This window comes from Sycon ciliatum, chromosome 8 (genome assembly GCF_964019385.1).
Source record: "Sycon ciliatum chromosome 8, ocSycCili1.1, whole genome shotgun sequence".
Lineage (NCBI taxonomy): Eukaryota > Metazoa > Porifera > Calcarea > Leucosolenida > Sycettidae > Sycon > Sycon ciliatum.
In genome coordinates this window covers 28,444,462-28,456,807 of record NC_088650.1, presented here as the reverse complement: position 1 = coordinate 28,456,807, position 12,346 = coordinate 28,444,462, and the positions used below count along the sequence as shown (strand labels likewise).

Sequence of the window (12,346 nt, the reverse complement as noted above, 5' to 3'; positions counted from 1 at the left end):
AGGCTCGTGGCAGTACAACTACAAGTCCAAGCGAGACTTGAGACCGTTACCAACATCGCCTTCACCATCGCCTCCAACCCCTGCATCATCGCTAACCGTCTTTCGTCTTTTGCCATGAATATGGATGGGCAATGTGTCTTCTTCATCACGTGGATTCTGGGATGTTTATAAGGAAGGTGTTGTGTCCTTCAGCTTCCATGGGCTCATCTCGGCCACTGTCTTTTGCAGTAGTTCCTGCCGGTTTGGTGTCCATTTTAGTGTCCTGATCTACACCATTTACTTCCATCACCAAAATTTAATTGTATATGTCACCTTCTTCTACTATTGGACTTTCAACAACTCCAGGCGTTTTACCCTAGTCATCAGGCAGTGTATCTAGAGGCACTTCCAGAGGGCCATGCTTGGATTGGATTGGATTCGTTCCATGTGGGTGTTGGGCATTTCGCCTGGTTTTCGTCCGTAGTGCTGATCGTAGATGTTGGCTTACTGAAGTTTTTCATGCAATTTATTATTTTCTTCACAGTTTGCGTGAACATCCTTCATCTTGAAAAATTGTGTATTGTTGCCCGTAAAAGAGGCTTATCACATCATACTTTCTTTTCTCTTCACTAGGTGTAGTGTGCGTGTGGTCTAAGGCTAGGAGGCTACTACCCACAGTCAGTCAACTAACGTATCAGAACTTACTCCGGCACGGCCTGGAGGTTATCTTATATCAAAGTGAAAGTGAACTTGCTCTCTCTCTCTCTGATCTCTCTTCTCTTCCGTATGAGATGCAAACTAGAGAACTATTACTTATACAGAATCTAACAAGGCCGTTGGCAAGGGGGCCAGCTAGGAAGCTTCAGCTGGTGTCTATTGCGGGAAACAAGCAGCAGGCAGCAAAACAGCTAAAGAATGTATGTGATAGTGTAGCAAGCAACCTGGAAATGCCATTGATTACTCGCAGCGCGCCTCAGTGCTACAAAGGAAGCATTGGAGCATGAAACTGATATCGCAGTGAAGATAAGTCCATACAACTGCACAAGGACCTCTTGCAAATGAAACATAGCGGCACAAGTATTGTATTTGGAAACAATGAAGACTACTGATAATTAGTGTTGGTCTAGCTACTCTCCAGTGTGTAGTGGCGCCATGCAAGGATCATGGAAGAACAATCGTAAATGTAGGAAGTACTGTATGCTTCTAAACAATAAGAGTCATGCAAAATACATGTACTACTAGTCATGTGTAACCTGTAAAGCAGGGATACTACACTAAGTGTTGAACTATGACAATGAGTTGATGTGGGATGTTCAGTGCGCTACGTTTTTCAGGTTTTCTAGTCATTTCTACGCAAACCAGTAATGTGATCAGCATCATCCACTTCATCATCTCTGTCGAGTAGTGCAGCCCTGCTTTTTCTTACATGTAGGTTGTGTCTGCAATATCATTTCCTTGGCAGATGGTTTGTGTACCTTTTCACGATCACCCTCCTCCACAATTTCACCAATATCCCATGTGGATTCTCTCCTTTTCCTATCAGACCGACCCGGCAATACGACCGGTTTTGGAACTGTTTTAACAACCTTTTTCGGGAGACCTTCCTCCTCTTCATCTCCTTCCTGAACATGTATATTCTTCTTGCGGTTTTGTGATTGAGTTTTTCCACTCCCCTTCATTGTCCTTTCTCCAACCTTCCCCTGATTTGTTCTAACATCCCTGGTGTAATTTGCCAACCAAGGAGGGGAACGTCTCAGGGACACTAACTGACCTTTTTCAACTGATCCACATGTGTGAGACAGATTAACACCTCTTTCGTGCCTGCCATTTTCGTGTTTGCATTGATACTACCTTTGAATTTATCAGCCAGCTAGTCTTTTGAAACTTGACCCTTCCACAGTACAACCTTTTTCACTTTAGCTTCCCCACTGCTCGATCTTCGGACAAGACCTTTACCCACCATAGCTCCCCACAAATCACCAGGACGAGCGTTCGTATAGCATCTTCCTCTTGTACCTTTGGGTGTGCCTCAAACTTCGCAACTTCTGTATGGACAGGTTGTAATGTTGCTTCAATGAATGCTTTTTCTGACTCTGTTTCTCCCCTGCTTGGAGCATTCGTATACAATGTAGACCAGGGAGTACTAAAGAATGGTATTTAGTACTCCCTGGTACTGTACACTGTATGGAATCATCCTTCCTTTTGCTGAGCAGCTCTGAGGCAGTATTTTTGGCGTCCTGAACCCTACCCCTAAACTGGAGCTTCTGGTTATTTACCAGCACATCACTGTATTCTTTATTCGATTTATTCAAATCCCTGCTCTGTATCTGAGCATGCTGTTCAATTGCGTTCCTTTCCGTTTTGTCCCAGTGTTCCGTAAAGACTGAGCTCAGCGGCGTTGAGTTGGCCGGCCATGGCCCCTAATATAGTTCTGCGTTGTCATGTCCCACACTATGGCATGAATCCACAATCAACAAGTAACAGGTCTTATGTATTTGATGCATTTACCCACAATTTATAGGATCAGCATGGATTTGGTATAGAAATAGAGAGATTTGTAGAAATGGAGACAGAAACAGGTAAGGAAAAATATTCCCGCGAGGGAACGTCGGCAGGAAAAAGAAAAAAGAAGTGATGGCTAGGTACTGTAAAAGCAGAAATTTTCGGTGGTGTAATATTTTCGGTATTCTCCAAAATCGGCGGTTCGGTAGAGGGAAATTTTCGGTAAAACCCGTTCTCCAGGTAAGTGTACTACATGTATACAGTATCGATTGTACCAAAATTTTCGGTGCGTTTTAGTTTCGGTAAAAATTGTCGGCACCGAAGTTACCGAAAATAAAACACCACCGACAATTTTCTGCTTTTACAGTATCAGGGTATACCGGTAGGTCAAGGTAAGGTAGCAGTAGCTGTTGTTACCACGCAGTCTATGATGTTCATAGATTCCCAAGCCACTGGTACGTGCACATACCACTTCAACGTCTTGGTCAGGTGATCTTTATAATTATAACTGCTGTTGATATGAATGGTGCAGATGGTGGAGATGGTGGACCGCATCAGTGCCCCTGGGTCGCTGCATATAACAGAAGTTGAATCAGAACGAAAAGTTCGAGTTCGTGGGTCATTACACAACATAAGCTTACCACTCGCATAGAAACACCTCCTGTTCACCATTGGACATTTTCGAGCGTATTTAGAGCGTAACAGATGGCTCTCTAGGGGTTTGATCCCAGTAACTGTAACGTTGCGCAAGACACACCTGAAATACATGAAGATCTTTTCGTTCATTGGTTTGAGGGAAAGATTCAAAACGGGGAAAGTCTGAAGAAAAAATTGACTGTCACCACGACGACTCGAACCAAAGACCTTCAACGTTTTCTTTATGTGTTTATAAACACGCCTCAAGAAGCATTTACAAAGGCCACCATCATACATGCTCCCATGTTCAAAAGCTCTCGTAAAATAAGGTATCCCAAGGATCTTCACTACCTTGGGGCAATTTCTGTCCAGAAAGAAAAGATGTAAAAATAGAAAAAAACACAAGGGAACGAGTTATGAAGCAACTATCCACGACTGTAACAAGGTAGCAAGCACTCAGAAAGTGCGATAACTTGTGTTTTCTTCCACATTCATTTTGCATTTTGGCGGATTATTTCGCAATATTTGTATGGTGCTATTTTGTATATACCGGTAGTATATTCCCGTTCCGTTTTTTCTTTAGTGTAGCCCGGAGGTTGACTACCCTTCCTCTCCTCGTGTTTCTTTCCCCACCCCTCTCTCTCATTCCCTCTGTCGTCCACATGTATCAAAGGAGGCAAAACCGCATGTTTGTGGTGCTACAACAACAATAACAACAGTATCCGAGAAAGAAAATGAAACTTGACCTGGTCGTGTATAAAACATACACACATTGGAATAGTCCACATCAAGTTCCTAAGACAATTGGAAGGAACCCAGTGTAAACACGTATGTCAATGAAGCGTCAATCCTCGGAAGAATTAACAGAGAGCATACTGCACAAGCAAAGTGCAACAATGCCAGCCGCCTCAAAGAGGAGAAAATGGAGAAGGCTGTCCTCACCAGAGGAGTCAGAACCGGCTTAAAAGATTGGGAAGAGGCCAGAATTGAAACTATCTGCAAAATATTGTGACAAGGAAGACTTGTGGGATTGGGTCGATTCCCAGCCAACACGTGCGTCTGACGAACCCTCTAAAGAAGATAAGGAAGAAGAGGACAAGTCAACGTCTGGGTCTGAGAGCTAGTTACACTCAGTACTAGGATTAAACCCCTAAGGAGCCATTTAGAAGGGTCGAAATACGAGAGGAAGATAGAGGTCACCTTCATATGCGAGTGGTAAGCATGCCGGTATATTATGCGACGACCCACGAACTGGAACATATTCGTTCTGATTCAACTAACCAATCAAACCCCTAATGAGCCATTTAGAAGGGTCGAAAATGAGAGGAAGATAGAGGTCACCTTCATATGCGAGTGGTAAGCATGCCGGTATGTTATGCAATGACCCACGAACTGGAACATTTTCGTTCTGATTCAACTAACCAATCAAACCCCTAATGAGCCATTTAGAAGGGTCGAAAATGAGAGGAAGATAGAGGTCACCTTCATATGCGAGTGGTAAGCATGCCGGTATGTTATGCAATGACCCACGAACTGGAACATTTCGTTCTCATTCAGCTAACTGTTATATGCAGCGACGCAGGGCAGGGGCATTGACGAGAAAGGTCAGAGGAGTGAAAACCGGCTTTAAAAATTGGCCGGAAGAAGCCGGAATTGGAGCTATCATATTCTTCAAACGATTGGGACGAGGAAGACTTGTTGCAGCAGGAGCAGCAGAGGGTACTAGTCTCATCACGCGACCATTGGCGCGAGCGAGCTGAGGAAAATTGATCACGATGATAAGCAAGGGTAGAGAAGAGCCCAGAGCTACATGTAGCTCTCGCGTTTCACACTAACAATAAGACCCACGCTTAAAATCAGCTCCGGACTTCTCTTCCCATTCCTTTTCACCAGCACTAGCTCTTACTATTTACACGGCTAAGTTACACTGGCCCTAGTTGACACAATTCTCATTACCAGGCACTGCTCTATTAGTATTACACTTCACTGTTCAACCATAGTCATTCTTGTTTGTTCGCCTTCACTTCAGCTTGATGTACATCCTGATGATGGGCCGGGACCGACGTGATGTACGTAGAACACTGCACTGTCTGCAGTAGAACGCCGATTATGTATCCGGACGTCAACTATCCGGATGATCGATTATCCAGATCGCCTGGTCGCAGTGGTCGGGCTGTAAAATAAAAAAATAGCAGCTTTTCGAGGGTTTTGCTGATTTTCCCCAATCGGGTTTTGCCGATTTTCCCCACCCCCCAATCGGAGCACCATACAACTAAGCGAAGTATTACAACTAACAGGTTGGAGTCAAAATGTATAACGAATCCCTAGTGTCATATTTGGGAGGTGGAGTGCACGTAGTTCCTGTTGTCCTGTGGATCTACACTCTACAGTGTTACTGTTAGTGTGACCGTGTCACTGTCACTGTCACTGTCAGCTGACATGATAGCATTGCGGTGAAACGGCGCCGCGGACCGAGCAACGGTCAGCTGGGCTGCCAGTGCCACTGTCACAGCCCCCTGTGCCAGTCACCACACTGGTCTCCGGTACCGACAGACAGCTACAGCTACCTGTAGCTGCAGTTGATAATTTTTTTTATCAATGAATGCTATGGTCAGGCTTCTCAACCAAAACAACAAGTAAACAGCAAACTGCAGCCCCAGCCAAGCCTATCGTAGCTCAGGACTTGTTGAAGACGTCCGACTCGGCACGACCCCAATGTCATTATGGAGTCACTAACTGATTAGAAAGCCTGATTGATTTCACCATCTTATCTTCGGTGGTACTGTCTCGAGCTCCGGAAAACTTGTAGGCGTGAGCTGGGAGTGCCGGAGGACGGACCCTGCGACCATGTCGTCGTGGCTAGTATTGGTATCGCTGCTGCTCCAGATGTGCGTCGGCGGCGCGTACTGTGTGGCCGTCGACACCCACTCGGCGGGCAATTCGCGCAGCGCTGGCGACTTGCAGTACGCAAGCAGCAGTGACTGCATGCTGGAGAGTTACGACCTTGGTCCGCTAGCAAGGTAGGCCGGTACGGCGAAAAGAAGCTACTTCTGTAGTAGGGCAAAAAGTGCAAATTATAAACGGGGGTGCTGAGCGAATAATAATGAGAACGAGAGAGAATGAAAAAATGGGATAGGAGTTGTGCATGGTAATGAGCAGTCAAAACGTGTGGCGATAAGGCACAGACTAACACTGATTACTGAGACATCCAACAGCCTCACAGACACATGCAGCTACATGTACTTGTAGCTAAGAACTAGGGCTCAAACGGTCACGGTTTTACCCCTAACGGTTAACTGCTAAGCTAACGGTCGGTTTAACGGTTATAACCTATAATTAAAGCCACGGCAATCTTGCGGACTCTTTTTTAACCTTATATTTGACTATACTCATTCAAAAAATGTACCCTATTCTGAGTATTCAGTACAACACACACATGTACATTCTCTTGCATGCTCATTCATACATACTCTCACACCAAGAGACCAGATATGACCGAGTTGACAGCCCAGAAATTGCGTACGCGTGCGACAGCCTGCGAAAGTGCATACTTTGCAACGACATGATACTTGAAAAATTGACTGAAAAGTTTCTGCGTAACCGTTATCTTTATTGGTTAACCGTTAATTCTTCGTAACCGGTCTGCAACCGGTTAATCGGACTAACCGTTTGAGCCCTACTAAGAACACATACCGGTATCAGACATGACGTGCAAACCAACAGCTTTCCGACCAGGAAATCAACACTGAGTTTATTCATAATGAAATTTGGTCCGCAAGGCACATGCCCCCCCCCCCCCCCACACACACACATGAACACGTGACTGTATGCTTACCATTGCATTGGCATAATTTTGGAATTGCAACTTATTGACGAAGGGCATTTCAACTCCCCCCCCCCCCCCCCATTATGCAGTTTGGTTTTGGAAACAATGCCAGTGTCACTGACTGTCTGGAAAAGAGCAGGGGGGGGGGGGGGGGGGGGAGTGGGCGTTGGCATTGCAAGTTCTTGAATGCTGCATTCTCGGCCCAAGTTAGTTGCTATTGCTTCCACTGAACTGAGCATCGCTACCATGACATCGTGACATCATCGACGGCATCACCTCATGAGCTCAGTCAAGTCAGCGATGGGTATGTAATTGTAAGGTCTACGATGACGAAGCCAAAGCTGCTTTATACAATGTACAACTTACGAGTACATGTACTTCGAAGTACAGTCAAGCCTCTTTAGGACGAACACCAAGGGACCGGTGGTATTTGTTTGCAATAACGGGAGTTCGTCTTATCCGTATTTTATACCCAGTGAATACACTGCAATCTATCCAATAGAGTTATGAATACTAGTTCTTCTAAAGCGAAAGTTTGTCGTATCAGTGTTCTTCTTAACCAGGTTTCACTGTATATGTATGTGCCCTGCCAGCACCAGTATAAATTTCCGGTATGTACATGTAGTACTGTGTGCGTGTGTGTGCATGTGCATGTGCATGTATTTGCATGTGCATGGGTGTGTGTGTGTGTGTGTGTGTGTGCATGAGCATGTGCATGTGCATGTGCATGTGCATGGGTATGTGCATGGGTGTGCGTGTGTGTGTGTGTGTGTGCGTGTGTATTTGCACGTGCACATTTATGATGCCCGGCATTGGTGGCAACCTGCAGCCAGGAGGCCTGGATCCTGAACAGGCCGTGTGTAAACGCTGACACAGATGGCAAGGGGGGTGATGTCTCCGAGGACCTTTGCTCCTACTACTTCAGCGTATGTCATGCACTGCCAGCTATAAGTGAGCCCAGCGAAGATTGTAAGTAAAGAGTATAATTATTATAAATGAGGACTTTTTAGCCATGATGATGTTATGGCATATGCACATGAGCTTTGCAGTGCTATAATGTTGCATGCTGGTGTCCCTGAGGGTGTCAAGGGCCGTGCAAACCCAGGACACCAAAGATCCGCTTTTCGTCGGATTTCACCTACTGTACAAAGGAGGCTGGCGGCCGTGCGCCTACAAATTGTAGTTCTCTCTTCTGTCTTTTCATATACAGTGACTTGTACTCCCTGATGAACACAACAGACGAACATTCGTACTTTTTTGTAGATATTGAATTGAAGTGTATGACCGTGGCGGCGGCGTTGGTGGTGTTGGATAGGCACCTACAATGACAGTTAGTCAAAACTCATAACATTTTGTCCTTTCCTTTACCCCCCCCCCCCCACCATGATTACTTTGGCCCAACATCCGAGTTCAAATTCCCACTATAATACCATTCAATATTTTGTTCTTTCTCTATGATTCCCCTTTTATTTTCTCTAAGAGGCTGCCGTTACTATACTGACACGGTAAACGAGATCATGTTTGTTCTTCATTTGTTTTCAGTTTGTCATGGATCAGCTGTTTGTGCGTACAGTGATAAAGGGCAGAACCAAACGGGTGCTCAGTGGCAGTCGCTGGGAAGTTTCGAGAATTACAACGGACAAGGTGAGATGAGTGTTAGGAGTGGAGTCGGTATGCCTCGTACTCTTTATGAACGTCATTGCGAAAGACTGTTGCTGGTGTGTGTGTGTGGGGGGGGGGGCACGAATACAGACATTTGATCATGCTCGTATAATTGTGTTCAATGAGATCAGTCATCGCAAGTCAGTTGGCATCAGCCGGCAAACTACGAAGGCCTGTTTTTGCTATTGCGCAGTTTAGTTTCTACCCGTGCAAGCACATGCAGAGTTGCCGTCTCACAAGGAGACTGCCTAGTGCTGCAAAATTGCAAACTTTAATACCGCTCCTGGCTCTCGATCATGGCACAGTGAGTTGTGCCGGGATGCTATCGAGCGTGATCGTCGTGAACGTACTTCTTGAACTAAGGTGAAATGCCAACATAAGAGTACTCCAGCTAGAACATGCCGTGTGCTATAGTTATGAAGCATTACTTTGACGACCTTCCATTACGCTAAACCATTGCAGTCACTTGACCTTGGACACACAGCACCACAGTTATGAATGCCGTGTTTTCCGGAGTGTAAGCCGCACTGGAGTATAACCCCCACCCCCACCCCCCCATGTTTTGCCACGGAAAACAGACATCTACCCCATTTATCAGCATTAATTTGATCATCGGAGTATAAGCCACCCCCCCCCCCTTTCTTTGGGTGAATTTTGAGCGATCAAATTGCGGCTACTCTGGAAAATACGGTACATGTATATTTACGGCCCGTGGAAGATTGTTATACTGAAGTTTCCCTGTAAGTCAAGCACTGCCAGGGAGTACTGCCGGCTGCATCCTACTGGCGTCCAGAGTACTGGCGTCCAGAGTTTCGTGCGCGACGAACTAAATAATAGAGGCGATGTCGATGAGTTTCTGAATGCACGCATGCTACGCAGGCAATTTCCATCTCTCTTTCTGGCTTACGAATAGGTGGCTTATGAATAGGTGGCACGGAGACAATGACTTTATTATAGCAATGAGAATTAGCGAAGCGGACATCGCACGTAGTAATAATCAACAAGAATCTTTCTGGCTTCTTGTCACCTCTTTTCGCTACATACCCGTATATGGCCAGTTAGTATACTGGATCTGTCGAACCTTATACTTCAGTAGCTATCCTCTACTGGGCTTCGGTGTGTGTTGTTTGCTTGCAGCTCTTCCCAACTATCCGGAGTTCAACATTGTATACCATAAAGATGGCAACCGCTCCAGCCAGTGCCACACCATGCTGACATTCCGCTGCAACGAGAGCATCTCCTGGACGGACACCAGCGGCCGGATCATCGAGGATGTGCCGGAGGGCAGCCTGATCAGCATGCACTTCGACCCGCCGTGCTCGGTCAGTTTTGACTTTTGAGCCCGCATGGCATGGCCGGGGAATTCCCAGCTTGGGGGAATCCCAAGTTGTCGTGCCATCCTGTCACCCTGCACAGCGTGTGCTGCTCCTGAAACGAAGGTTGCAAGAGCGTTGATGTCTTTTGTCGGATTTGTTCCTTTATTACCATGTCTATGACAACATGGACAGAAAACAGACAGTCATCCTCCACAAGCTCATTGTATTGTATTGTATGGAACAGTAAAACCTGTCAAGGCGACCACTCCGATAAGCCGGTCACCTGTCCTAGAAGACCGCTGCAACCAGGACCAAGGGATGCTATTTCCAGTCAAATGGCCCTGGACAAGGCGACTGACCACCTGGTAACAGAGCCCACATTTTGCATGTCCCTTGAGCGGTCGTCTTAGACAGGTTTCACTGTATTTGTATCTAGGGATTCTCCACAGGCCTCGGCCTGACTGATCGAGTGAGTCTCTGTCATTATACACTGTGTCCTTTCCGCTGTTCTGTGCTCAGTACATTCTCCAGTTCCAGTACGACCGGGCATGTCACACACAGATACCATCGACGAGCAGCAAGCTGAGCGCTGGCTCGTACGCCGTGATAGTGTAAGTCGAATGTACCGTTTCCCTCCTTCCTCCCCTGGACTAGGATTCACATGTGCAACACAGTGCAACACGGATTTGGCAAACAGACTCTAGTGTAGCATAATTCTGTTCACCGTATTCTGGTTTCTCTATGCTCCGTCCAACACATCCAGGGTTACATGTGTCCTACTGCTGTATGTGGTGGTCGGCGTCACGTACCAAGCACTGCGCGGTCACAGAGGCTGGGACCTCATTCCGAATAGGGACGCCTGGAACGCGGTTGGAGCATACGTGGGCGTAAGTACATGACGTGCCCGCATCATTCGGAATGCCCAACTATGTGTCATGTACCAGTACAGTCGTGGCCAAAGAATTTTGACCTGTGAGCCGAAAGCAGCGCGAAGGCTCATGCGGCTCTCGGATGGGTTTTCGCCGTTTTCGGACCGTGCTTGATATCATTCAAATGGTAACGCAGCGCTGCTTTTGAGCCGTGGGTTGGATTTCTTTGGCCAGTGCTGCAGTTGTCAGTCTGTTCAGATCAACGGGCATTTTGGAAATAGTGCAACTGCAAATATTGCAATTGTGCCAATCATCCCCAATTTCTGTTCAGGGTGGATTCTCGAAATGGTGTTGTAACATACTTCAGTACTAGCCCCCCCCCCCCTTTCTTCGCCTCCCCGCATACACCGCATGCTAGGCCCAGACAAATTCTGCTCCGCTTGCCTCGATATTTTGCCGCAAAATGTTGCTGCAAAATCTTCGATATTTTGCCGAGCCTGGCACAAGAAACTTGATATTTTGCTTCCATTTTGCTCCGGAAAAACGTGTATTTTATCTACTTCCCGTACAGCTTTACATAAAAATTGTAGGGTCGGTTTCTCAACACGGGTTTCCACGCACGTGTCCCTGAGTTCTTCCAAAATCATGTCGATCCACAGTGAATCCCAGTGAATATTTCGGTGACATGATCTCGTCCTGGGCAGTGTATCCTGCTGAACGGGTAAGAAACAAGGAAGTCCAAGTATCAGGCATCGATTTTACCCAACATCTCGATATTTTGCTCTGATTTTGCCGGCAATTTCCGCTATTTAAATTCTTCGATATTTTGCCGAAAGAATTGCCGGCAGGATCTGTCTGGGCCTACCGCATGCTATCTGTATGACTCATTCTACTTGTATTACGTACTTCAAAGAAGTACAACTGATCATTCGTGTTTGAATTGTGCATGGGTTTTTTTACAGGGCGGCATCGCTATTCTACTATCCCCTTGCCGAGGTCGAGGGGCAAGAACTACGGACAGCTCAAGCACATCATTGAGTCAGCCACCGGCAGATGACGGCAAGGGAGAAAAAACAAGGCTGCTGACCTAGAACCACGCCTGCCTCTAAGACAGACGGTGTGAAGCCAATGTGCGGTGTTCGCACACATACACACACCATTCACATGTTAGCTATGATGCCTTAGTCACTGCTGACTAGAAGTTAGAACTGCATACACCGAAGGACACAACCATGCCCAACGCATTTGACCGCGCACAATACGGTCTCTTGAATGATCGATTTGGAGCATTTAAAAAAACTGATGCATGGCTAAAACCTTTTGAAATACAGTGCTTACACGATTGTACAAATTTTTGAATTTCTTCTAAATTTCAGACATGGATATATTGAGAAATTTTCCACAACCTAAAACTTCTGAATCAATTTTAATTTCTTCTTCGAATGTAAACGTGGCTGTAAAAAAAAAGAAGAGTAAATTATCGTGTCCATTCCTGAAGGGAACTCATGACGGCCGCTAACAACCGGTAAACCCTAGCGAAAGATGCAGCGCCTAAC

At 46.2% G+C, this 12,346-nt stretch overlaps 1 protein-coding gene across 1 annotated transcript; it reads left to right on the top strand.

Annotated features, from left to right (window-relative positions):
* Positions 1-5,750: 5,750 nt before the first annotated feature.
* LOC135822597 (uncharacterized) lies at positions 5,751-12,279 on the top strand. The gene is made up of 7 exons (XM_065335408.1): positions 5,751-6,137; positions 7,773-7,912; positions 8,486-8,587; positions 9,743-9,927; positions 10,441-10,532; positions 10,685-10,808; positions 11,753-12,279. The coding sequence occupies exons 1-7, from the start codon at positions 5,965-5,967 to the stop codon at positions 11,879-11,881; spliced, it is 945 nt and encodes a 314-aa protein (XP_065191480.1). The 5' UTR covers positions 5,751-5,964; the 3' UTR covers positions 11,882-12,279.
* The last annotated feature ends 67 nt before the right edge of the window (positions 12,280-12,346 follow it).

Excerpts from the sequence above, each read along its gene's own strand:
- LOC135822597 (XM_065335408.1), top strand. The coding sequence starts at position 5,965 with ATGTCGTCGTGGCTAGTATTGGTATCGCTGCTGCTCCAGATGTGCGTC. Across the intron at positions 8,588-9,742 it reads CGAGAATTACAACGGACAAG|CTCTTCCCAACTATCCGGAG; the intron begins GTGAGATGAGTG and ends GTTTGCTTGCAG. Across the intron at positions 10,809-11,752 it reads CGGTTGGAGCATACGTGGGC|GGCGGCATCGCTATTCTACT; the intron begins GTAAGTACATGA and ends GTTTTTTTACAG.